The 27,940-nt window shown below is 41.6% G+C and overlaps 1 protein-coding gene and 1 pseudogene across 2 annotated transcripts; both read right to left on the minus strand.

Moving 5' to 3' along the window:
• Positions 1 to 27,938, minus strand: LOC129015880 (cyclin-Y-like protein 1B). Of its 2 annotated transcripts, XM_063654996.1 has the most exons (10): positions 27,277 to 27,935; positions 25,911 to 25,970; positions 23,515 to 23,549; positions 18,109 to 18,209; positions 15,082 to 15,117; positions 12,939 to 12,990; positions 12,290 to 12,348; positions 8,029 to 8,195; positions 4,244 to 4,406; positions 1 to 2,221 (listed from the first exon to the last, which is right to left on the minus strand). In XM_063654996.1, exons 1-8 carry the CDS (start codon positions 27,536 to 27,538, stop codon positions 8,174 to 8,176), a joined length of 627 nt encoding a protein of 208 aa, XP_063511066.1. In that variant the 5' UTR covers positions 27,539 to 27,935; the 3' UTR covers positions 1 to 2,221; positions 4,244 to 4,406; positions 8,029 to 8,173. The 2 variants fall into 2 exon arrangements, with proteins under 2 accessions (XP_063511066.1, XP_063511067.1); XM_063654997.1 differs by lacking the exons at positions 12,939 to 12,990; positions 15,082 to 15,117 and having other exon boundaries at positions 27,277 to 27,938.
• Positions 1 to 27,940, minus strand: part of LOC129015878 (vacuolar protein sorting-associated protein 35-like) — an 89,121-nt pseudogene that overhangs the window by 23,826 nt on the left and 37,355 nt on the right.

A 27,940-nucleotide genomic window follows, 5' to 3' on the forward strand; every position in this document is an offset into this window, starting at 1 on the left:
CCCGCAGGAGAATCCATTTTCCTTTTATTAATTATGCAGCGGAGCTAAAGTGCAGGGCACGAAGGATTTTACACAAAATTGTAAGTTCTTATGTAGAGGTTTTCATGGAAATTTAAACATTTAACAATGATAGGGATAATAGATAATAAACCCATCCTAAGTACATTATCACTAGGTTTCAGCAATTCTTATTTTGCCATTTATTTTCAACTATCAATCCAAATATCCTAGCAGTATTTTAAATCAAATATAAGATACAATATCATTAATTTTGGAAAAATTTAAGTAACTATATCTAACAAGTGAAGATAAAAAAGAAAATATCATTATCACAACTAATACAATTTTTAATATATAAAATAGATAAATTTGTGTATTCACCAAAGAGTAGACTCTACAACCACTGAAGTTTCGCATGAAATGTTTTAACATGTTTAGTCTAATATTTTATCTTCAGACACAAAATATCAATACATGAAAATATTCAATTACATATAAAGGGCCATAGATTATGGTTGGAGGAGGAAATCACAAATCAACAGTGGGATATTCCAAACCACTGCACTGTGAAAATAAAAGCAAGAAAGAAAATAGGGATTCCTATTGTTCCCGATAAAAGGAAAGGAAAGGTAACTCCTAGAAAGCCACTCCCTCACTTTGCCATATTCAAATGTCTAGAACAAGGCACAGGTCTGGCCGTACCCAAGGAAAGATTCAGGGTGTAACAAAAGACAGCAGAGATCATAAGGGCCTCTTAGGATTCTGCCCCTCACATCCACCCTTGCACAAAACTTGATCTAACGTCTCACATTGGTGGGGATCTGGTCTTGTAAGAAGAAAGAAAGTCTCAGAAAGTGTTTCCCTTGTAGACTCTGAGGTTGTTGATCCTCAGCACCTTCTATTTTGGAAGCCAGAAAATTCTTTCATGATTGAGAAGGGGGGCAGTCCTGTGCACCATAGAAGTCCCATTGTTGACTGCATGTCAGTGGGTGCCGCCAGTTATTACAACCAGAACTGTGTGGGCAGACTTCCTCAGGATGCAGAAGCCGCTCCTGTGAGAACCGCTGCTCCTCTCCATATGTGAACAGACTGACAGGTGCAGGCAGCACCAGCAATCTCTTGAACCACTGAGGTGCACTGGAAAATGTGAGTTGTGGTGTGTCCCTGTGTTAGAATTATTGAGAGGCTTTTGTTTTGCTGACAAGTGCTGAGACCATACAATGCACCAGGGCAAGATTAGCTGGGAACATGATCTTCTGATAATGTTTTGAACCCAGATGTTCCGCCTTTGTTGTTTTCCCGGAACTGGGTAAATTCAGTTTTCACTTCCGTAGCTCCCCTAACAATCCCAAGGCCAGGTCTTTTACTGCTTCCCTAGGTGGTGTGACCATTATTGGCCTGGGGGAAGATGAGCTGATTTAATCTCTTCCTTTATAACCATGATGTAGGGGCCTCATTTCACATGCACAGATTCCCTCCAAAGACTAGATGAGCAGGACTGAGCCACCCTGGTGCTTGGAGTAATGACAGCCTTGCCCCGATGCCACTCTCTCCCAGTCATTGTTGAGTTTTGGGCCATCATGTATTCAGTGCCTCAGTGGACAGAGAACCAAACCCACGTGCTCTCACAAATCTGGAGCCAATTCTAAAGTTTTTTGAGCTCTAGCTCAGCTCAGACTACTGTCACCTGCTAGGGACTGTGGGAGACTGTGGACACTATTGGCACCTGCTTCAGACTGTGGGTGACTGTGGACTCTGAGCTGGGATGTGCTGTGTCCATGTGACACTCCTTCTCCCCAAGAGTTGTTCAAGGTGGTGCCCTAGGAATGCCATCTGGACCCAGTGAAAGAGGAAGGGCAGGAAGCACCTGGCACCCACTGTTCATACCACCATCACCCAGTTCCACAATGTGGCTAACTGGAAGATGCTTCCTCTCAATGAAAATCCTAAACACTAACAACAACAACAACAAAAACAAATAACAAAACAAATAACAAAACAAAGAAAAAAAAGAAAATCCTAATTTTGTTGTTTCTTTCAGCAGAAGTGATATTTTCTAGTCTTTACAGTTGAGAAGCTCAGGGTCTTTTAAGGCCAATTTCTCTCTTTAAGATAGGATGGCATTAGAGCACCGAATACCAATGAAGTTCATGCTGACAGCCCTTTTCATTGCAGCGGCATCTCGATGCAGGTCTTTGTATTCACACGGCCGTGACCTAGCCTAGGAAAGTAAATCAAAGAGAAAAGAGGTATAATTTAAAAAAGGGCTCCAACTTATTATTATTTTTTTGAGACTGAGTCTCGCTCTGTCGCCAGGCTGGAGGCAGTGGTGTGATCTCCACTCACTGCAAGCTCCGCCTCCCGGGTTCACGCCATTCTCCTGCCTCAGTCTCCCGAGTAGTTGGGACTACAGGCGCCTGCCACTGCACCCGGCTAATTTTTTGTATTTTCAGTAGAGATGAGGTTTCACCGTGTTAGCCAGGATGGTCTCGATCTCCTGACTTCGTGAACCACCCGCCTTGGCCTCCCAAAGTGCTGGAATTACAGGCATGAGCTACCACACCCGGCCGGGCTCCAGCATTTTTTAAAAGGCACCGCTGATGAGAAGCCACACATACAGATTCCTTTAGACGGTTCCTTTGCAGCTGCTTTGGCTGAGGTTTACAGGGTCAGGTTCTGAGGATGCTACTCCCTGCCCATTCACTAAGGTGATCTCTTTTAAGGGCTATGAATAGATTGCCAGAGCCAAGAGGAACTTACTTTATTAAGTTATTTTAAAATTGGGCTCATCGCTTAATGATACCGTTACATAAAAAATAAAATAGGACTCCCAAATATTTCAAGAGTATTGTGACAAGATCCTAACAACAATATCATCTGCTACCTGTACACCTGTTCCTTCAACATAATAAACATGCACTGGTGCCAAAAAATCAATTTACTCAGAGATTCAAATTCTACCCAATCTTTATTAGTTACTATATACTCAAAGCAAATTTTAATGAGACAGGTGTGTGCTGGGCTATTTTGGAACATCCAAGAAGTCTAATGACTGAAACACCATAAGGTGCTACTTTACTTGCACATTGTGGTAGAAAAATGTATTATTCCAAAGTACCACCAAGATACCAGAGAAAGAGCCAATTTTATATGTGTCTATTTCAGTTGTAATTTTCCTGTATACTCACCAAGGGTCATAAGCCATAAATCTTACGTTGCCCCGTGAAAGTTACCACTTTCATTAAAAACCCATGACCTTCCTACAGACAGTACTTGAAACACTGGCACCTTGTACAGTCTAAGTACAGGTCTCTCAGCCACTACTGCTTTGTCTAATAAACTCACGGGACTGCACTGTATTATATACAGTAGACAATGATGTAAATTTCCAAACTGTGTAAGTAAAAGACAGTCAAGAGTGGTAAAGTGCATTGTGTATACAGATATAATTAGGAATACAATTGCATTTATTCAAGCATTGTTGTGTGAATGGATAGAGGTTAAAAACAAAACCCATTAAAATCACATTAAATTTAATTAAAAATATTCTGAATTATGGTCATAGCAGAAAGAATATCAATAATTTTTTAAGAATATGGATCATTGGCTGACGCGGTGGCTCACGCCTGTAAATCCAGCACTTTGGGAGGCCAAGGTGGGCGGATCACCTGAGGTCAGGAGTTCGAGACCAGCCTGACCAACATGGCGAAACCCCGTCTCTACTAAAAATACAAAATTAGCTGGGCATGGTGGTGCATGCCTGTAAACCCAGCTACTTGGGAGGTTGAGGCAGAAGAATTGCTTGAACCCGGGAGGTGGAGGTTGCAGTGGGCCAAGATCGTGCCATTGCACTCCAGCCTGGGCAACAAGAGTGAAACTCCATCTCAGAAAAAAAAATGTATATGGAGGATCATTGGCTGGGCGTGGTGGCTCACACCTGTAATCCCGGTACTTTGGGAGGCCTAGGAGGGTGGATCTCCTGAGGTCAGGAGTTCAAGACCAGCCTGACCAACAAGAGCGAAACTCTGTCTCAAAAAACAAAAAATTAATTAATTAATTAATAAAGAATATGGATCTTTCTATAAACCATAACAGATAAGAAATATGATGCCAAAGAAATAAGCTCTTTGGTCTGTTAATTTTAAGGCTTTCATTTTCCTAATCACTACTTAATATGATTTTGTAACAGATGTTGGCTTTTGTGGCCAATGGAAAATTCCACTAAGTGACTTCACATCCTTACCTCCAGTTTCTGTGCTTTATCTTTGTGAAGAAAACCAAATAGAAAATACAGGTCATGGTCATTTGCCAAGGCACGCAGATGGAAATAATATTTTGCATAGACACAGGCAGATACATGAATATTAAACTCAAGTAGCTCCAAGAAACACTTCTCCATCTTGCTCCTAGGGGAGGAGAAACACAATAAAACCAACATAGGACAATTCTAGTCAAGTGGGTTAACTTAAAAAATACCATTCTGAGCTACTAGGATGCTCTAAATTCTGTTTTGAAACAAATAAAGGCTGCCTGGTCGGGTTCCTACACTAATGTCCAAACAAGACACAGCTGCTTGGGGTCTCTTCTGCATCCCAGCACCCCAAGTTTGGGATGAGGGAAAGGTGGAAGCCTCTTCTGCACTCCTGCTGCAGACTCGGGGCTCATTCTTGAGAGTTCCCTTAGGGCAGCTGCACAGCTCAAACTCCATGCTCACTCACAAGCCCCACAATAGCAATCACATGACAGGAATGACGGGTGCCATTTATTAGCTCTGAAGGACCTCCAGGCATTTTTACCAGGACAATAACAGGAAAGGGCTTACTGAAGTAGAGAAGCACCAACAGGAGGACTGGGCACATCACCATGGCAACAAATGGACCCATGGAGAGCCACCCTATTATCTCAGAGGAGGAAAAACTCTAAGGCTACAAAAAGGATTCATCCCAAATAAATAAATAACCAAGCTGCATTCCATGGCAAAAAGAATCTCCTTCCCTCTGCTCCAGCCCACAAGGCTATGTCAAGGGGGTATAAAGCAAGTTTCTGCTCACCTTAGTATTATGAAGAGTTGAAACTGCCACTATGACAGGGCAAGGATATTCTTTAAAGTTTGAAAGGCAGAAAAATCAAGGAGAGACATTTTGGCTAGACTAAACCCATTTTATGATGTGATTTCTAGTAGGGCCCTGGCCTTATACACGCAGTCTTGCTCCTGAGTTGGGAATGCAACCCTGAAGTGCTCAGCATCTGTCACCCCTGGCCAGAATGGGATTTGGGGGAGTTGAATACAGTGGGAGAGGAAAGGGCTGGGAGCTGTCCTCTGCCACATGGTCATCCAGCCGCCCTCACCAAGGCTAAATTAATAGGTACACAGTTAGAGTAAATCTGGCTGTTTTCAGAGTAACCCCTGTAATGAGTTAATGCTTAAAAATGAGCAGTATCTGAACAATACATTTGGTTTCTTGGTTTGAAAGTTTTTAATATTTTATTGAAAGTTTTTAATATTTTACCCACTGGCTAAGTCAACAAATGCTTGATGTTCTCCTGTAAGGGGGACAGTTAGACCACGAGCCAAGATGTGGTGATCTAATTTGCTGAACTTAAAACCCAGCTGAACCTACTTCCAAAATTAATTTTCTCTTCACACGTCGATAAGTCTACAGAAATTTAAATATATATATATATATTTGAATTATATATATGTATAACTTGAATTATTAAATTAACTTCTAACCTCCAAGCTGTCCTTGTTGATTCCTAGGCAGAAGCCAAACTAACTTTGGGATGAACTTAGGTTATAGTTTAACTTTGAAACAAAGACGGTAGCAGCCCTTTCCCAAAACAAACCTGCTTCCTGCCTGGGGACTGGACTGCCTTTCCAGGACTAACAAATTAGCCACAAGATTAGAAATTATGGTTTAGGAGTCATGCGGCTGAAGGCTGCATGAGTCTGAACCTCCCCATATTGCTCCTGGGAATAATATCACCATTGTAAAACCTAAGATCAGTGCTTGAGATACTTTGCAGGCCCTGTACTGGGATCAGGTGGCACCACTCCAATCAACAAACTTGGCTCATCTGGTTTTGTGGCCCCCACCCAGGGGCCAACTCAGTGCAGGAGGACAGCTTCAACGCTCTCTGATTCCATCTCTGATGCGACCAATCAGCACTCCCCACTTTCTGACCCCCTACCCACCAAATTATTCTTTAAAAAACCATCCCAGAGTTTTTGGAGAGGCTAATTTGAGTAATAGTAAAAGTGGTCTCCCGTACAGCTGCCTCTGCATGAACTAAACTCTTTCTCTATTGCAATTCCCCTGTCTTAATAAATCAGCTCTGGCTAGGCAGCAGGCAAGGAGAACTCAGGCAGTCACAAACCGTGCTTCCTTCAAGGGACCGGTTTTCAAATGGATGACTATGAGCAAGGCCACTTTAGTGTTTGCAACATCCAAAGTACTTCCGTTAGTTTCAAATTCATTTGCGGTCACACTCTTTGCTAAAATCGCTACCAGAAATACCACCACGATCACTTGGTTTACACTATTAGCAAAGTGGTGGCAAAAATAGATTTTTGTTTTTGTTTTTGAGACAGGGTCTGGCTCCATCATCCAGGGCTGGTGTGCAGTGATGTGATCACATTTCACTACACCCTCAACTTCCCAGGCTCAGGCAATTCTCCCACCTCAGACTCCCAGGTAGCTGGGATTACTACAGCTGCCTGCTGCCATGCCTGGATAATTTTTTTAAAAAAATTTGTACAGACGGGGTTCACTGTGTTACTCAGCAGGTCTTCGACTCCTGAGCTCAAGCGATCCACTCACCTCAGCCTCCTGAAGTGCTGGGATAACAGGCATGAGCCACTGAGCTCAGCCACAAAGGGGTCATTTTTAAATGTAGATATACACTGAGGTATATCTACAATATACACTGTATCTTCAATTGCAGACATACACTGAGGTGATTCAGAATGACAGTATTATCCAGAGCCATGGACAAAGGTCACAAAACTAACTTGTGCCACTGCCTGGAATGATCTTGATGGGCTGCTGCTGCTCAATGTGAACAAGAGCTGCTCCCTTGTCTTGCACAGATGCAGCCTGCACAGCTGTCCTCACTGTCCAGCGGGCACCCAGGAAGGCTCTGCTGGAAACACCTCCCTGCTCACCCTGCCTGCCAGCTCCAGGGCCCGTCCCTTCACAGCAGTCATGAGGCTGGATTGGAAGGGAATCCTGGTGAAACTGTGTCGTGTTGGTGCATCTGGGAGGAACCCCATGCCTCTGCAAGGCTCCTCGCACTGTCATGGGCAACTCCAGACAACTGAGTGCTGCCGTGGATGTACCCATGGAGCCTTGTGAGTGTGGTGGGCACAGGGAGATGCCCCAGAAATGCTTCTCACACCACGGGAGGTGAACGTTGGAGCTTCTAACTCATCAGGCTGATTTCCAAACACATGCAACACTCTCAGTGGGGAGGGGCCAGGGCACAGAAATCTATGGCTAATTAACTTCATATCTCAAGGTTCCTATAAAAAAAGATCTTCAGATAAAAGGGTGAGGAAAGGACCAGCAAAAGCAACTACACAATGGGGGACTTAGGTTGAAGCTAAAACTTCTCCATAGTCCAGAGTCCTTAAGACCTTAACAGTGGCCAATTATTTCAAAGGCCAGATGTTTGCCCCTTAAAAAGGGACTGAAACTGGCAGATAGCTTCTAAAAACCTATAAAGATATTTACTGTACTGTGTCATTCTCATAGTACACTTGTAAGAGGTTTGCCAAAAAACAATCAGAAAAATACTTTTCAGTTTATCCAGGAGGTTATTACAACAATAACACATCAAGACCTACCATGAATGCCGGAAAATATAAACTGTTACACTAAAGCTGGATAGACAGAAGTCTGTTGTCTTATGCCTATTTCCTTTATCTGCACAAGCAAACCTATAAAGATATTTTTTACAATGTTAACTTGGAGAGCAAATGAGGTATGGAAATTGGTCACACTGTTCGCCAAAACCTTACAAACTCACATGTTCTCAACTGCAATGTCCTCGGGATTCCGGCTGTCATCCACACTCCACAGACCACGATTTCTCCCAACCTTGGAGGCAAGAAGCATGGCTCCGAGGACAATCTTTTTCCAATTAGTAGGACAAAGATCGATGTTAGCATTAGTTAAAAGTCGTTCGATGTACACCTGCAAAATAGAGCGCTGCTCTTTGATTTCGGTTCAGATTAAGTGTGGTGATACGAACATTTAAGAATGAAAGATTTCTTCTGGTTTTGACCAGAAAATGCATGCCTTTTATTCCTATGTTCTGCAGAGACTTTGCTCAGACAAAGCAAGAGGCCAAATCACAGTCATAGTGAGATACCTCTGCAGCCTACTCTGCCCATAGACATTTCCAGCCCAATTTCAGTCACAGGGATGACTGGACATCCCTGTGGGCATGAAGAGAGGCACCATTAACACCTTCACACTTATGAAAGGCAGCACAAACTCAAGCCCAGTGCAGATTAATGTTGTTCAGGAAACACTCCAGTGCCGTCCGTGTGCGGCATCACACCTGGCTGGCAGGTAGGAATTTTACAGGTGGGCCATGCTTGAAAATGTAATGCCCAAGTGATACTGAGAACACTGCTGTCTTCTCCTTTTCACAATAACTAACCCACTCTTGGGGCACCAGCTGAGGAACTGCGGGTCAAGAGCACTTCCCAATGCCTGCTGTGCAGACAGCATGAAAAGTGCAGGTGTCTGTGGCTCAGAAATAATCTCCATATTCAGTGCCTTGATAAGGAACGCATGTGTGTGAAAGGAGGGTCCTGCTCACAGCCCCTATTTTCCATGTCTCCAGAATCACTTCATGAAAACTCATTTCTTGTCCTACAGTATCTGCATTCAGTCAATTCTGTTGGTTTTTAGGTAGAGACAGCTGTCGGCCTCTGTATCCCTGGGGTTCCTCTCAACCTGCCAAGCAGTTTGTGAGACAATCTCAGAAAGTATTTTCTATCTTTCCAGTCTCTATCCTATAAAGAACTGGGTGAGGGACCAGCTGAGTGAAGGTTACAGAGGTGAGCTGTGAGGCATTGCTACCCCAGATGGTGCTCTGCAGAACAGTATGCCTCTATGCTACTTGACGTCTTTGTATCAAGACCAAAGGAGAACAGTTCATTTTAAGAGAGTTCATTTATTGTCTGAAGGTTATAGATTGACAGCTCAGATCTGGCAATGTTCTCCAAACTTAACTGTGTTTTCAAAATCAAATGGCTCTTGAACATGATATGTTCTTACGAGAGATTCTGCTCTCTTTCCCCCTAACACTGCACTATCGGGTATCCTAGGAATGACCCTCCCTCCCAGGGTTCAACTCCACAGGACTCATTAGAGAGCACTTAAACAGCATTGGTGAGCCCTCACCTTCCTGTCACCTTTACTGGTAAGCTGGACCTGCTGACACTCACTGATACCACTTGCCCTCCTGGGTCAGTGAGAAAGTTCCTTTTTTAACACCAACTCTTCTATCAGCACAGTGGATCCCATCCCACATTTGTAGAATACTGTTCCCCAAGTCACCTCTTCTTGAAGACTTTCTCCCTCTCTGCCAGAGATTTCCCCCAATACAAATGTGTTTCCTATTCCCATCCTGCTCCCCATAGCTCCCCAGGGGCATCCTCTCATTTGCTTACAGCATCAGGCCCTGTTGCCAGCTCCTCACCTCCCATCTCTCATTAACCCACCTCACCCACCCCCATCACTTGCCTGAGACTCCTCTTGCCGAGATCCTTGGAGTCTTGACACCTACAAACCAGAGCCCTTCACCCTAAGGCTCCACTCCCCAAGCTGGCCCTAATCTTGTCCAGGGAATTGCCATTGGCCTAGCCCCTGGGGACTAATACTTACATGTGAGTTACCCTGTTCCAATCTGTGTGCAATCCCTCTATGCCTACCTTCACTGGTAGGCTGCCTGCTTCAGATTCTGAGCCACCATGGGTCACGGCTCACCTATATCACCCTAGTTGCTTCTTGGTCCTCTTCTCTGCCCCAACCTTCCTCCCAACTGTGGTCTACTCTCCCCAAAGCCGTCACCATAACCTCTTCAATTAAGAACACTGCACTCCCCTGCTCAAGATCTACCATGAGTGCCCCCATCAAACTGGTTGAACTCCTTCCCATGGCCTGCAAGCCAAAGGGCTCTGTGAGCTGTGGCACTGCCTGTGCGGCCTCATCTCTTCTGTTCTTTCCTTCATTCCTCTCACCATGCGGGGCCCTGTTGTTTGTTCCTTGAACACACATGAAATGTGTTCCTGTCTCAGTCTTCGCACTCATCCCACTGCCTGTCATGCCAGCACTACTTATTGTCCTCGCTTTATAGTCAGGTCACTGTTCAAATGTGACCTCTCTACAGAGGCTCTTCCTGATCATCCTATCTGAAATAGTGAGCCCCTCCCGTCACTCTGTCTTTATCCTGCTTTATCATTTTGCTATTTTCCATAACCTAAAAAAAATGCTTTCCTCATTACAACATAAGCTCATAAAGACAAGGACTGTGTTCAACCTGTCCTCTACCCCAGCACTTAGAAGAGTGGGACAGGGTCGGCATCCAGGGGGTGTTTATGGAACAGACAATTTCTTGCAACATTTAGCACTGTGACCACAGCCTTTCCTATCTTGAACCGTTTGTTCTTCTTTTATTATCCTCTCGTGCTCTTCCTCCTCCCACTCTAGCCACTTTACTGGAGGCTTGTCCCTTACATGCTGGTTGTCCTTACACAGCTATCTTCTGTCCTCCTTTTCTTTTCCTTTTTAGAGATGGGGACCTGCTATGCTGCCCAGGCTGGACACAAACTCCTGATCTCAAGTGATTCTCCTGCCTCGGCGTAGATGGGACTATAGGTGTGTCCCACCATGCCCGGCTTCTCCACTTTCATTCTAAACACTTTCTCTGCATTTGAGCAGCTACTTTCTTTTCTTTGAGACAGAGTTTCACTCTCATTTCCCAGGCTGGACAGCAGGGGCGTGATCTCGGCTTACTGCTACCTCCGTCTCCCGGGTTCAAGCGATTCTCCTGCCTCAGCCTCCTGAATAGCTGGGATTACAGGTGCCCACCATCACACCCAGCTAATTTTTTGTATTTTTTAGTAGACAGGGTTTCACCATGTTGGTCAGGCTGCTCTCGAACTCCTGACCTCAGGTGATCCGCCTGCCTCAGCCTCCCAAAGTGCTGGGAATACAGATGTGAGCCACTGTGCCCAGCCTTGAGCAGGTGCTCTTACTCTTCATCCCTTATTTCCAGTTCAGATTCATGCTTCAGTCCCAATGATCCAAATGTTGACTGCACACGGCCACTCTGCTATCTTACAGTAACACCAAATTTAGCCTGTCTACAGTGAACACCCCCTTCTTCCAATCCAGCTTTCCCTCCAGCATCAGCTCTCTCTCTCTCTCCAGCTGGAAGTTCCACTCCTGCTTCCTGCCAGCAGGTGCTGAGCGTTCCAAATGGCCTGCAGCTCGATGAAGAGGCCTGCGTCTGATCCAGGGCCCATGGAGGGGTTTCTATGCAGGTGCCCAGCAAAAGCCTTCTCTTCTAAGCTCTAGCCAGATGCTAAAGGAGAGGGTACTTACTGCTCTAAGTATCTTTTCTCTCCTGGCTGCATGGCTGACGTTCCTCTACAGGTTAGTGTAGGGAGGGGTAAACCAATCCCAGCCATCTGAAGAGGACTTCATATTCACAATGAGTCTCACCACAGGAATTCTGTGAGAATGATGTAGAGGTAAGGATACAGCTGCGGCTTAGCAGGCTATCTAGCAAAGCCTGTGTCCAAGTCTTACTGGTACCACATTCCTGGGCAATTTATGGAGCAGGCACAAGAGGTCAGCAAGAACAACAAAGCATTCAGAGCAGCAGCTCCCAGTCACAGCATGCATCAGAAGTGCCCAGGGAATATGGCCTGGGACTCAGCCTAGATCTACATTGGAATCTATTGAAGGAGAAACCAGAAATCTCTCCTGCTGCCTTTAATAGCATTTATTCTCTGATAAGAAAAGCAATGGCATCATTTTAAACCATAATGATGATTAAACTCAAATATGTGTATTTACTTTGCTTGCACAGGTTTCTCTTAAAAGATCTGATGATAATTCCAGGAATCTACTTTTAGTTAGAAACACGGCCATACCCTGTGTAGGAGACCAGTTGTTAAAGATGCTTTATACATAAGAAATATCTTACCAAAGCTATGATTGCACATGGAGCTGTTAGTTTTATGACTAGAAAAAGAGTACACAAATACCTGAAAATACAGTTGCATTCGGGATCATGCTCGAAGGATTTCCCTGGAGCCTTTCCTTGCTGAAAGAAGAAAAAAGGCAACATAAATATCCACTCAAGAAAACTTTTTAAGAACTCTTAAGATGGCAGTGTTCACATTTGTGCCCATGTGTCCCTTACAAAAATTTTGATGGGATAAATGTCTTTTAATTTTAAAAATATAAACAGCAGGATCTTAAAATATTTTTGGTTTTCTGCAAACATAGGCCCTATGGTAGCCCTGTGGCTATCATATGTGAAGAAGGAAGTTTTTAAATTTTTATAGCATTTAAACTGATTTAAACTTAAATTGTTTTCTAGTTCTATTCACAGAGATTGTGCATATTTGTCAGGACTATTTGCAAATATTTATATTGCTTGGTGCTATAGAAAATTATTTTTTTAAATGACACATTTTGTTATTTGGATGGTATATTTACTCCCCTTAGTGCACTAATTAAACAAAGCTGCAAGTCAGCTCTTACTCCAGCATGCCCACTTGACAACACTCCTTATATAAGATGATTAGACACAACAGAGGGAAGACTTAAAGGTGGGTGATTTTGACTTCAGCATGAACTAAATACAACTCTATGAGACAAAAATGGAACCTCAAACAAAGTGACACTTACTGGAAGTGGATGTATTGGCTCGTCAAAAATAGCCAGAGATCTATTTGCATATCTATAAAATAAGAATGTGCATTTATGAAATTAATTCGGGAATTGTTAACATCTTAGTAAAGTAACTGCTGGGAGTAGGGCATGGAGGGTGGAGGGAGACACACCTTGTTTGCTTTGGGAAAATTTGTTCACCAAAACAGTTTTTGCAAATTTTTCTCCTGGATCCTGGCCTTCAGAAGGTTTCTTGACATCTTTTTCTTCAGCACATAATGTCCTGAACTGTGAAGTCTTTTCTACATTGATGAGCCAGACTTGCCTTTAAATATTGACCCCCACTAACAGGCAATGGTAATAAACTATATCTATTTTCACTCCTCTAACCTCATGCTGGAACACAAGAACATTTTATAAAGCAGTAGTGGTTGCCAATAAACTTCTTATAACTTTTAATAAATGTGAATGAGATTCAGATTTCCCAAATCTTCCTGTAGTATACATCTATCATATTTGTTTAAGTGGTTTGAGTTACAAACTTAGTTGCCTTTTTATTTTAAAAGACGCCAGTCTTTAATGGACTTTAAAAAACTAACACATTGTGTGCTCATTTAGGAAACCAGTGGTTCTCCAAATGTGGTTTGTGGACCCCTGAGATTCCCTAGAAGGCCCATAATGTCACAATATTTTTTTTTTTTTTGAGACAGGGTTTTTTCTTTCAGCCAGGATGGAGCACAGTGGTACAAACTTGGCTCACTGCAGGCTTGACTCCCTGGGCTCAAGAGATCCTCCTGCCTCAGCCTCCCAAGTAGCTGGAATGAAATGTGCACACCACCATGCTCAGCTAATTTTTAATTCTTTTTTGGTATGGATGGGGTCTTGCCACATTACTCGGACTAGTCTCAAACTCCTGGTCGCATGTAATTCTCCCACCTTGGCCTCCCAAAGTGCTGGGGTTACAGGTGTCAACCACCACCTATGGCCCTAAATGTTCTTATAAGAATACTAATTCAACCTGAGAAACTGATTGAAAATAAAACATAAGAATAATTTATTGCTTTCTAAAAGTAGTAAGACATTGCTTGCTTTCTTACTGTTCAACACTTGTAATGATTGCATAAAAGCAAAAGTGGGTAAAACTGCTGGTTTCTCAGTGTGAATAAGGGCCATGGTACCAAATTATACTAGTATTCATTCCACTCTTCACTGCCCCTTGCAGTTTTTATTAAAGTAGCCTGTTTCACTTAAGAATGTCCTTGATGAAACAGTAAAAATTAATGGTGTTATTAAATCCTGAACTCTCTTTTTAGTATTCTAAGTAGGAAGTTCACATAAAGCACATCTGCATGCTGAAGTATGGTCATGTTAAAGAAAAGCACTTGTGATTTAATTGTGAGCTGAACAAGCCAATTTTTCACGGAACACCATTTCTATCTGAAAGTCTGACTGACTATCATTCTCAAAAAGAAGTCAAGTGAGTCTGTCATTTCAAGGAAAATAACAAGTATTTGTTGTGTATAATAAAGCTAACGTTTTCAAGCTAAAAATCAGGACTTGGAAAACACATACCTACTACTGTGAGCTTGACAGCATGTCAATATTTGAAGACATTTTTATAATCATTGTGATACTAATGAAAGTGAGTTTTTGACACTATAGATGAACATGAATTAATATTTTCCAAATAGCCAATGCATAATATTATAAAAGCCGGTAAGCAGAAAGATCCATTTATTGTACAAGAAAGATCAGTGAGTATTAGTGAGTATTAGTGGAATGAATTCATCGATATGTACAATCCCATTATAACTATTTTAATAAATCAGCACTTGTGAAGTTTTGGTGTGGCTAAAGAATACCCACAATTACCTGAAAGCTTTAAAAATACACATTCTTCCTACTATATATTTGTATGAGCCTAGTTCATCTTTTTCTTTCTTCTTTACAATAAATTGCAAACAAGACATAAACAAATACATTTTGAGACCCTCAATAATTTAAGAGATAAAAGAGTCTTACAAAAACCCACAAATGATTCACTTTAATACTGTAAAATAAACACTCTACAGCTTATGTCTACAGTTATGACCTAACAGCGTGTGTCATATTATACAAAGTGATGAGCTGGAGTAACAAGGCAAGTTTTCAAAGAGCTCACCTGTGCTTTATGTTGCAATATATTGCCAAAGTCACACTGTGGAGGGAAAAATATATTTGTAAGAACTGATTTTATCATTTGTTTGGCCTGAAGATATGTTTTTAAAAGGGGGAGGAGGGAATCCTCTCAGTGGCCCTGAAATCGTCTTGTTTGAAACAGTACTGTATGAGCACTTTTCTTTTGTTTTAGCTCTCTGGCTTTATAGCAAAAATAGGAGAACCAAAATGCTAGGCAATATGCTGTTAGAAGATGTTTCTGCTGATGGTTATTATATATAAATAATTACATATTTTCCCTGTCATTTGCTCTTCCATCCATAGAACCTTTCATCCTGTGCAAGTCACTTACATCTATGTGTACATATGCTTCTGTTTAGGCCATACGGTAATGTTTTGCTTTTTAAGTGGCTAAGCCCTGCATTTCAGCTGATTTAGTTCACCATTACCTACTCACCCATTTGTCATTATTTCCATAAAAGCACATAATGAATGTGCTTTACACCAAATAAAGTAATTTAAAATCACCTATGCATAATTATTAGCAGAAAATTTATTAGTAAACATAATGCACACAAAAATTAATGACACTTTTAGCTCTCCTGATATAAGCAGCACTAAACACACAGTGTAACTCTGCATCATACAATGTTCATGACAGGTATCTCCACATTCATTTAAACAAAATATTAGTGAACAAATACAACTCTTCAGATCTATGTTACTGTGGTCCTAAGTCATCCTCAGATGGTGTGTGTCAGCAAACAGGGGCTTCTCTTGGATAAGTTCTGTGCTTCCATTTGCCCTCAGCATTTAAAGTGAGGTTCAGAATAATTTGAGAAGGCAAATTTGAGTTGTAAAAAGTAGGCCTTAGAACATTATGAGTATCTAAGACGGATATTTCTATAGTGCCTCAAACAGTTTCATCTCCAAATTGATTTCAAAATCACAGAATTTGAAGTTACATGCTGAAAAGACCACTGAACCTTACATGACACTCCATGAACCACCCATTTTACAAATAAGAGAACCAAGGCTTCAAACTGATTTGCCCAAGGTCCCCACATAGTGCTTTTGTGAACTGCAGGTGTTCATGAAACACTATAGTAAGGTTTAAATTTAAGCATATGCACACATACATAGAAATGACTTGCACAGACGAAAGGCTCTATGGGTAGAAAGAAGAGCAAATGACTGGGAAAACATGTAATTTATACATGAGAACCATCACTCCTCCATGCAAAGGAAGCCGTGGTCCCCATGTTTGCTGCACACTGGATCACCCAAGGAGCTTTAAAAATGGCCTTACTGCCAGGTGGAGACATTCTGATTTAATTTGCATTGGGTATGATTTGGGCATCAGGGTTGTTGGCAAATTTCCCCAGGTGATTCCAATGTGCAGCAAAGTTTGGGAATGACTGAGTTAGGGTTAAGGTCAGAATCATCTGGGATGCTTTTGTCCATATAATGATGCCTCACATACTTAAACATTTTTCTAAAAGGCTTGTGAGTGCCCAGAGATGGAGGGAATGTGGAGCTGGGAAGATGCATGTGTTTGCAGACATATATTTTGAAGAAACATGTATATGTGATTCTAATATGGCTCACTCATCCCTTTGAGAACAATGGACTACTAACCATGAAAAACATTTTTCAAAATCTTTCCAAAAAGCCAATTTGCTGTATTAATTTACTCAGTAAACCTTCATTTCATCAAAAGTAAATATACCAAATGATCCCTTCTAAAATTGGAGAGCAAATTAAAACTAACTGTACTTCAAAAACAGACTTCTAGGCCAGGCGTGCTAGCTCCTGCCTGTAATCATAGCACTTTGGGAGGCTGAGTTGGGTGGATTACTTGAGCCCAGGTGTTTGAAACCAGCCTGGCCAACACAGGAAAACCCCATCTCTAAAAAAGAAAAAAAAATCCTATTTTAAAGAAACTTGTAAGAATTAGACTATGCTGGAAGAAAAAGCAGAACCTCTACTTGTTTAAGCAAGGTGAAGCTTAAAAACTAGTTTGGAATTGCATACTGAAACATCAGAATCTTTTGAAATCAGAAGAAACTAGGGACTCTAGCCAAAACAGAGGCTTTTTACTTAGGGCTGAATACAAACATTAGGTGATGACTCCATAGAGGCCAAACCTCAGGGTTTTAGACATAGGTGGAGTCCAGTTCCTGCTGAAACAGAATTTGATCTCGATAATTGTTATACATGAGAGAGGAAAGTGACATTATTATGAGCATAAATTTACCATTTTTAATTAAAGTGGAAATTACTGACAAATTAGCTTAAAAAGCTAGTACATTAGAAACAAAATTAAGCTTGTAAGCTAGTCATGTTTATAGACTGGAAAGTTAAGTTAGGGATAAGGACATTAACAGGCTAAGACAGTAGTTCTCAAACTGTTTTAGCAAAAATCAACACTCATAATCTAAGGAGATGTTAATAATATTCCCTGGACACCTCCAATGGAACTGGGCTTTGTTGTGACTTTTTAAATAAACTTGAACCCATCATTCAAGGGTGTTTTGAAAAGGCATGTCTGATTGTAGCCTATGAAGTGCTCACGCATGATGGGAAAATGTAAATGCAGATACGCTATGGTACCACCGGAGGACAAGCCGTTCCTTCTTCCAAGAGTAGTTTCCAAAGTAGTACCCATCATCTTAGGCCTGTAGCCCATAAAGAACTAATAATTTTTCCCAGAAACAGCCAATAAAAGGCGCTTCTCCTTCCCATTAGGTTCAACACTCTCATAACATGAATGCATCGAATAAATAGCTATGCTTTTTCTGGGATTGCTTATTTGCTATCTGGCTTTTCCTTCTACCACACAGCATCTAAGATTAAAAGAGAAACAGAAAATTCATATTTAGGTCCCAGAATTCCATATAGCATTGACATCAATTTCTTAAACTGCTTGCTGAAAAGGGCAACCAAATGGCTGAAATGACAGAGGATGGCCCTGATGCTTTTAGCATATGGGGGTCTGTCACTTGGCCCTTGGCAGCCTTGTTGTACTCACCCTTCTAGTGTGTGTCTAAGATCAGGCTGGCTGACTGTGCCGTTATCTAGCAATATGGTGGAACATGAGCTGTATTTTCTGTCAAGATGCCATGGAGGTATCTGAAGGAGAAGGAAGATAGAGAAAAATGTTTACAGCAGGCTGAACCTACAAAAGTGTGGGCTTTTTTCCTTAGTCAAAATGTCAAACAATAAAGCATTAAGGTATTTCTTATGCCCCATGACCTGCCTGAGTGTGGTACCATGAGCAACTCTATGGGAAACTCATTGGAGGCGCTTAACTTCCGCAGATGATGTTTGAGGAATGGGTTATAAAATGCTGCCCTTGCTATGATACCAATCATCAAACCTGGCAAGCCTCTACTATGAACTCCCTTTATAAATAATGGGAAAAGTTTAAAATAACATTTCGTGTTTTTTTATTATGCAGTAAAAGGCAGCTGAGATTTTCTATTTCTGTTATTCATTAACTACAACAAAAGGTCATACATTAAATAATATTGGCACAAGAGCATTTTTATTGCAGTAAATAAAGACCTAATACTACATTCACTAAGTTACTAATCCTAAGTGTACTCATTCAAGAGACAGTGTGATGGAACCAGCGTTTTAGAGTCAGAGACCCTGTGTGCCAGGGCAGCTCAGTGACCAAACAAGTGAGGGGCTATAGGTCTCTCTGGGCCTATTTCCTTGGGGGAAGATAGAAGAAGTACTGCTTTAAGACTCTCTCACATCTAGAAATCAGATGATGAAAACAACTACGGGAATTTAACTTTCACTTCATGTTTACGTAAGACTGCTATTACATGACTCAAATGAGAACTTCCGAGAATACTTTACATTCATTTCAAAAGTTGATTGATTTTATTCTGTAAGTTATTTGACACACATCATGGCACTGTCCTGCCTCATTCATGCTGCTTTCTGCCCGGAATACCTATTTCTTTCCCCCTTGTCCCAGCAAGCTTCACCTCTTCTGCCTTCTGGGATCCCTCTGCCAGCAGCCACACCACAAAACACTTCCGGTTTTGTGTACTCGTCAGTCTAATTCACTGCGTGTTACATGATAGCAATTGCCTGCAGAGGATCCCCCTGGTGAGAAAGTAAGCCTCTCCAGGGGAGGGAGGGCCCTTCCTCCCCTAACCGCAGCTGCTGAGCACAGAATGTGGGAGAAATTCAGGAGTTCAATAAATGCTTGACAAGTTATTTAAATCAGTTACAATTTGGAAGGTAAATCTTCCTACAGTTACAAATCGGTGAAAATTTATCTGCAGTGCTATCAGAGAGGTGACAGTGAACCTTTTGAGCCCTCTAGAAAATAAACTATCTCTAAAACACTTTAAAAGTATCTGTTCACTTGTCAAGAGTGCAATAGCCACTATGGAAACTGCCTCATTTATGTTAAGAAAATGCATTTCCTGGCCGGGCGCGGTGGCTCACTCCTGTAATCCCAGCACTTTGGGAGGCTGAGGCGGGTGGATCATGAGGTCCGGAGTTCAAGACCAGCCTGGCCAAGATGGTGAAACCCCGCCTCTACTAAAAATACAAAAATTAGCCGTGTGTGGTGGCAGGCATGCCTGTAATCCCAGCTACTCAGGAGGCTGAGGCAGAGAATTGCTAGAACCTGGGAGGCGGAGGTTGCAGTGAGCTGAGCTCATGACACTGCGTTCCAGCCTGCGTGACAGAGCAAGACTCCGTCTAAAAAGAAAAAAAAATGCTCTTTCTTAAAAATAATGGCAGTAACCAAATCCTAGTCACCAAATAGTTGAAGAGATCAATAGCATTATTTAAAACCACAAAATACCAATTATTGTAGCTTTAAAAAAATAACTCAGATGAGCCTTCCTTCCTCCTATTGGGATATGCTTGTCTACATCATGTTATCACACTCTTCCATCAGGGTCTCCCACAAGTACATGAAAGACAGGGTAGGGAGAAGATCTAGTGGTTGTTTATAAAAGTACACAGTATTTAAAAATTGCCTGTAGCCAATAATCAGAAATATCCATACAGTCTAACACCATTTTGCTTGTTTCAGATGCTTTTTACTATAAATTCACTTACTACTTAACAAAAATCCCAGATGTTTTTGAACAATATTACTATTTGAAGGACAAAATTCTCCTTCAAGGTAGAAATGTTTTAACTCTAGCTAAACTCTTATGTCTCTTAAGCTATTCTATTAATGTATATACTTTACATTAACAGTGTATGTGTGTCAATGTACATACTATTATTGCCTCAAAAAACAAATATAGCATGAAAAATGAAAATGGACTCATTGAGATACTTTCATTCAAAGTCAAAGAAGGTATCCCTTAAGGTCACTACTATTAGGGGTAATACTACGCCATAACAAAAGTTGTTTCTGAGGAAAAATCCATATATGAGAATAAAAAGAACAGAAAAAAAATGCACCAAAACATAGACTAGTTGGTACAGCTTTAGGTGATATCTGTCCCCATTTTATTCTATTTAAAATTTCATATAAGGAACACATATCTGTTTGTGGTTTTTTTTTTTTTTTTGGAAGTCTTTCTCTGTTTCCCACCCTGGAGTGCAGTGGCCTGACTCAGCTCACTGCAACCTCCGCCTCCCAAGTTCAACCAATTCTCCTGCCTCGGCCTCCTGTGTAGCTGGAAATACAAGCGAGTGCCACCATGCTGGGCTAATTTTGGCCAGGCTGGTCTCGAACTCCTGGCCTCAAGTGATCTGCATGCCTCAGCCTCTCAAAGTGCTGGGATACAGGTGTGAGCTACCATGCTCAACTCTCAAGATCACTTTTTTCTCCCCACTTTTTTTACAAGACATGTTTTAGATATTTTTAAAATAATGACTTTTAGCTAACTTAAAAATTTCTAACACTTTGTGCACTAACAAAAACAGCTCCATCTATGTTGCACAGCAATGGGACCACATGGCATGTATGGAGTTTGAATAGAATTCTTACACAAGGCCTGAGTGGAAAAGTGTAATATGCTTATTGGAGGTATAAATAGAAATTGTCTGAATTAATATCATAATTATGTTGAATTTAAACTTAGATTTACACTTACATAAGGGTTCTAAATTTGGATTAAATATGATGGATTGACCAGAAATTTATTTTCTCTTCCTTCTGAAATCTCATTAGCATTAGTCATAAAATAAACATTATACACAGGACCAGGAGACAGGATTGACAGCACATGATTCTGAGTCAATGCTGCAAGCTGAAAAGCAGATAGAGGAGTGGCAACTGACATGGAAGCACAGCTTTGGAGCTGACAGGGAGTGACTGGAACAGAAACAAGCAATCTTGTTTGTTTTGAAGAACCCAATCCAGGCTCTGAAATCAGAAGCACATGGTACCTGGGAAGGTAGGGTGAAACATACAACAGAAGCCAGCAAGGTCAACTGTAAAGCTGTGCTTAGAGCCCCAAGTCCACCTCCCCTCCCATCTTATAAGGAATCTGTATGCACATTCTCTGGATATATTATACCTGAGGGTTTCTGGGCTCAGAGCCACTAGGGCTGAAACCTAGGAAATGGGATTAAATTGCACACACAAATGGAAACTCCACCTTCCTTCTCAACCCTGCTTCTAGAAAGCCAGCAGCCATGCTTGCACTGCCCAGGCAGAAAATTAGGAGACCCTTCTCGGAAGAAAACTGAACCATTGTAAAGAAAATACCCTCATACTCTCATATAATACACTGATGTCCCCCAAAAGAAAAGCTGGCTTGACCTCCAAATCCCCACAATGAGACCCCTTAGTGAACAAAGGTCCTGCTTCCAAATAGAAAAAGCCTAAGACCACCACCCATCTGAGAGAAGCCTTCAATGAGAGATCAGAACAACAGGAAAAAGGAAGTCTTGGGACCAGTAAAAATTCTGGAGCAAAACTTTTTTAAAAAAAAAATCTTAAAATACCCTTAAGGAGATAAAAAAAATTCAATAGAAGGGTTAGCACAGAAAGTCAAAGAATCTCTAAGAAGCAGAACAAAAGACAAACTGGAAAATAGGAGGGGAAGAAATTAAAGATCAATGCAGAAATACTGGTCTAAGAGGCCCAACATCTGAATCATAAGGATACTAAAATAATAATAATAAAACAGAGAAAATAAGAAAATTCTCTAAAAGAGATAGTCTGCGGGCTTAATGGCCGCAATAAAATAAAAGGTCCCCACAAAGCTGTATTGTACAATTTCAGAATCCCGGGAACAGAGAAGATCCTAAAAAGCTCAAGAAATGTAAAAATTGGTTACATATGATGCATCACACAAAGGCAATAGTTTCAAGAACAGTATAATGAAAACACAATAGAGAAATGTCTTCAGAGCCATGAAATTTAGTTTTCACTCTAGAATTTTATACTCTATAACAAAGGAGGGGTTTTGAGAGAGGCTAGATCTCTATACATGTGTGTCCATGAGCCTTTCCTCGGAAACTGCTCCAGCACCACTGGGGAGTAACACAAGGCAGAGGGCAATGCACAGTCTAGGACTCACTGATCCAACATGAGTGGGCACAGAAGAGTTCAGAGAGGGCTCCCAGGCAAACAGGCCCAGGACAGCCGAGGGAAACATAGTCTGTCCTGGAGGAGGATAACCAAAGGCCAAGGAAAGTTGCTCCAAGAAAAAACATGCAACATATGTTTTAGTAGATCAAACATTATTTTTGATAGCATGTGACAAATGTTACAACACTTGGGGAAGAATAGCTGTCAAAAAAGAGGCAAAGGAACATAGTCAGAAAATTAATTCCATACACAAAATAATGAAGGATATGAAAACAAAGAGGCCAGCTGGGTGGTAATGGTCGCATTTGGCTTTATGAGCTATCATGGGCTAGGAAAAGGGGAGTTATCTGGGAGAAGTACAGAAGTGTTCAGATTTCAGAAATACTTAAGAGAAAAAATGAAGGATGTACAAGGAGGAGGCACAGTCAGCACACTATATGACTCAGCAGTGAATAATATGTGCATAGTCATAATCATGTAAATATCAATGAGTGATTTAATAAAAAATGTGTTACAGGTGGAAGAAACAGAGAGAGAAATAAGGTCACAGTGGAGTGAGGAAGCTACGCTTTCACCTGCTATGACAGGAAGTCAGCAGAAAGTGTTGAGGAAAGCGGACTTAGCTATTTTTAATTTTATTTGAATACAAAAGATTAAATATTTAAGGCAGATATTTATATCACAACCAAATTGTGTAACTTAAATGTCAGACACCCTTAAAAATGGGCACAGTAAGCTAAAGACTTTCCTGCATAAATCTGATACTTAGGAAAATAGAAGAGATTTAAAAATTCCATCAAAAAAGGATCATGCTAACAGCACTGGCTCCCTGTTAAATATTTAAAGAATCATGACAGATTTTTAGTTCAAACAATTAATTTCTTAACTTTTCAAAAGCTTACTTACATAATATAGGTGAGAGCTCCTCCTCTTTTCTTGCACTAAGAATGAAAAAATAACTAATCAATTCCGGTATAAATACCATAGAATAAAAGTAGTTGCTGATCATCTGATTATCACTATATAAAATGAGATAAAATTCCATTCTTAAAAATTCTTACCAACAGAATTTATAATTTAAATAATCTGGCATGATGAATCTCGTAAAGTAAAATCTAAAAATATAGTTTTACTTTTTTGACCTAACAGATATTTTATTACACAAAAATGAAAGAATCCCCATGTACACAAGGAAAGGCAAAACAAATTAGGCAAGTGTGTGCCCTGAAAATCTCATGTTGAAATGCAATGCCCAGTGTTGGAGGTGGGGAAGTGTTTGGATCACAGGGGCAGATCCCTCATGAACGGCTTAGCGCCATCCCCTTGGTGATGAGTGAGTTCCTGCTCTGAGTTCATGCATAATCTTCTTGGCTTTTTGTTACTGTTGTTGTTGTTCTGAGATGGGGTCTGACTCTGATGCCCAGGCTGGAGTACAGTGCCGTGATTATGGTTCACTGCAACCTTAACCTCCTAGGCTCAAGTGATCCTCCCACCTAAGCCTGCGGAGTAGCTGTGGCTGCAAGCACGCACCACCACACCTGGCTAATTTTTAAATTTTTTGTAGAGACAGGGTCTCACTATGTTGGCCAAAGCTGGTCTCAGACTCTGGCCTCAAGTGACCTGCCTGCCTCAGCCTCCCAAAGTGCTGGAGTTACAGACATGAGCCACCCCACCTGGCCTGATCTGCTTGTTTAAAAGCAGGCGGCACCTCTCACTCTCTCTTGCTCCTTCTCTCACCATGTGAGAGATGCCTTCACCTTCCACCATGATTATTAGGTTCTTGAAGCCCTTGCCAGAAGCAGATGCAGCACCACACTTCCTGTACAGGCTGTAGAACTGTGAGTCAATAAAGCCTCTTTTCTTTATAAAGTATCCAGTCTCAGGTATTCCTTCATAGAAATGCCAAAATACAGGACAGATGAGAAATTTAATTAATAAAAAATTTACCTATTGTATGTCTGAACCCCTAGGCAGTAGTGTTTGCTGATTCTACATTTATACATAGCTTACTTTCATTACCAGGATGTAATAGCTGACAGCTCTAAGAACCAGTTTCTGGCCAGGAGCCAATCTCCAGATGCACTAGAATCCCTGCAAGCATCCCAAATTACTTATCGGTCATCTACTAATATGTTACCAAAAAAATTAATGGGTCTTTACACAACTGAAAAGTAGCCTCTCTTGAACTCAAATGTTTAAATGAGTGTCCAACCTAATTGAACATGGTATCCCCAGCACACAAAATCATTTTTTTCTAATACAGGTCCAAAGAATAAAAGCTACAAGGGGGACTTGGGCCACACTTTGTTCTCCACAATGCCTCCTCCTTTGAAGTTGAACTGGTCTCACTGACACACATTTCTCACTGCTGAAGAGACAGGGGCATGGGGTAGGTTTTCTTCTACTTCCATGCACTCTGTGTGTGAGAAGCCCATGGCTCTGGAAGAAACTGAGAAATACAACAATCCTAACCAGAAGTTACCAGCTCAAGACAGGCAAAGTCCACACAAACTATGAAAATGCAGGGGAGAAACCCATTTTTTATTGTGCTGTATTACGTCAGATGTTATTATAGAACCCCCACTTCTTGTATTCTTGCTGGTGAAAATAACTGAAAAACATGGTGTATGGCTTTTTTTGAAAATAAAGTAAGATTTAGCAGAATGTTACAAAAAATAAGCAGGAGTACAGAAAACTCCTACAGTTCTAATTCTCATCCTAAAACAAGCAGGATGTGGAAACTTTACACTAGTTTCACACACTAAGGCTAACCTGGAAAACAGCACAGGCCATGTTTACATTTCCATTACATTCGAATGAATAAGTTCTGAGTAGCATGAACATGGATGTGATAGGCTCATGTGGTTAGAGCACTGTGTAAAAAGGAGGCCAAAATCACAGATCCAATCTAGAACAATGGATTCTTTTGATTTGTTCAAGTGAAATCTAAGCTGTAGCCTAAATCCTATCACTCATCATTAAAACGTACTCTTTGGAGCAAGCGAAAAATGGCAAAGATGTATGAAGAAAAAGGCATAAATCCATGACTACTACATTAAATCATGTGGCCAATTAATTGCATTGATAACAATGTCACCAATTGTGTAAACACAAAGTCTGCATGTTTCCATGAACAGTGACAACTAAAGGAAATTATGTCACACATTAAAATAAGACAAGTAAATATATGAAAAGTTGAAAAATTTTTAACTAATATCTGAGTTCCTCTAAATATGTTCTGTAATACACAAAACAGAAAGTTTATAGTTTTTTGCTTGGAGGAAGAAACAATATTGTCTTACCACTCATTTGATATTTTCTCAGGAAGAGTGTGCTTTCCCTTGGATGGTCAGAAGCAAAATCTGTAGAGGAAGAAGGAAAAATGTAATAGTTTAGGTGAGTAGAAAAGATTCTTTTTAAAGCTACATCCAATTTAATCACTTTTAACAGTCTTGAGAAAAGTTTTTAGCAATAAATGTAAAGAAAATTAAAGCCACAATGTCCCAATTCTACTGGAGAATGCAAAAATCACAGAAGTTCTCCACGTATGTGGAATAAAACCAGGCTGTTTCTGGGACTTCTTTTTAAAACTTGCACCTAAACTGATGCAACTTGTAGATGAATCATACACATGCCTTCCTCCTTCTACTTATCAAATATACCCAACCTCCTCTATGCTGTTATTAGCAGCTCATTTCAGGGAAAGTCTCCAGCAGCAAGTGATGCTGTGGTCAGTGTCAGACACCGGCTTCATATATCAAATACGTAAAAACAAAGAGCTGTTTTAGGCAAAAAACAATTTTGTAAAGAGACAAGGTCTCACTCTGTTGTCTGAGCTGGAGTGGTGCAATGGTGCCATGGAGCCAGCACAGCTCACTGAAGCCTCAAACTCCTGGGCTCAAGTGATCCTCTTGCAGCTGAGACTATAGGTGCAAGCCACCATAGCTGGCTAAGTTTTAACCATTTTTTTTTTTTTTTGTAGAGACAAGGTGATATATAAGACATACATGAAAATGTGTTATAAATCCTAAGGAATGATATAAAGAGTCTATTTTGTGCTCTCATCCAACACTACCCATCTACTACCTAGTGTGTAAAACCACTCAGAGCCTTACCTTACACCACCAAACAAGGAAAAACTTTCACAAGTACTTGCATGCTTTATGTATAAAGGTACAACTCATTCACATACTATCTTTGTTCATTCTTTCACAATTTTTGAATATTCCAAGAGTACAGTACTTTCCAGTTACAAAGGCACATTCATCATGAAGCTTAATTATTCTAACATTTAAATAAATTAAGAGGCCAACCAAAGTTTAAACAGAAGAGCTGTAAGACACTTCCTCTATAGGAATGAAATCTGTAGTGTACATTTTCTATTTTGAAAACTTAGTTTTTGGCCAGCCTCCGGAGATGAGAAAGGGGCCAGAACTGGGCACTGGGGTAGGGAGGAGGAGAGAAACCACCAGATGCTGCAAGGAAAAAGAATTGGGGGTCGGGGGGAGGGTGGGCAGGCACGAAGCAAGGCCAGTCCTCCTGCCTGGTCCGGTCCCTGGGCTGGGGGCAGCAGGGAGGAGCCCAAGGCTGTGGATGCCTCTAGCGGGGACCTTGGGTCAGTGACGGCCAGAGGCGCGCCTGAGGGCACAGTATCAGCCGCCTCCTTACCTTTGGGCATCCCCTGGTCGCTGATATGCTGCAGGTCATGGCCCTTTTGGGCTCCGAAATCCGACGGAGCAGGCTCTACAGCAGTGGGGTGTGGCGCTACTGCCACCTTCGCCTCCGTGATGTTGTAGCTGCAAGGCGGTTCTGCCCACCGCACCCTTGCGCTGTCTTTGCTTGGGGCTGGCATCAGGGAGCAGCATGTTCCATCTGTGGCGGCTCCGCTCCTCTCTGCCTTGGCCTGCACCTTTGCTTGACGTTGCCTCATAGATGTCAGCGCTGCAGGACAGCTCTCCAGACCTCCTGCGCTGGCCCCGCTTGGGGCTGGCGTTGGTGCACAAACAACAGCTCAGCGTGTTCCCCATGGGGTAGCTCGGCTCCTCTCCAGCAGCTTGGGCCTTCCCTTGCTTCCAAGTCTGCAGAGCTCAGCACTTCCACCTCTTCCCAGCAAAGGTACGCTGGCAGGGCCAGCCCCTGGCAATGGGGCTGCACCCCACTAGCAGCCTGCACCTCGCCTCAGATGCCTCCCCTGAGCTGACTTGTCTGCATGGGTCCCTTGGGAACCTGCTTGGTTTATTTAGAATGGGTCTAGATGCAACAAGCTGTAATTGCGAGGAAGAGAGCACAGAGGGAGCTCCTCCTCCTTCCACTGCTTCCCACCAACTGAAGG

This window comes from Pongo pygmaeus, chromosome 18 (assembly GCF_028885625.2).
Source record: "Pongo pygmaeus isolate AG05252 chromosome 18, NHGRI_mPonPyg2-v2.0_pri, whole genome shotgun sequence".
Lineage (NCBI taxonomy): Eukaryota > Metazoa > Chordata > Mammalia > Primates > Hominidae > Pongo > Pongo pygmaeus.

What these genes read in the sequence shown, in the direction of transcription:
- LOC129015880 (XM_063654996.1), bottom strand. Translation starts at nt 27,538, where the DNA reads ATGAGGCAACGTCAAGCAAAGGTGCAGGCCAAGGCAGAGAGGAGCGGA. An exon ending in GAGAAAATATCAAATGAGTG is followed by an intron (nt 23,550 to 25,910) that starts GTAAGACAATAT and finishes TTTCATTCTTAG; the next exon opens with TGCAAGAAAAGAGGAGGAGC. An exon ending in AGCCAATACATCCACTTCCA is followed by an intron (nt 12,349 to 12,938) that starts GTAAGTGTCACT and finishes TTCTTCTTTCAG; the next exon opens with CAAGGAAAGGCTCCAGGGAA.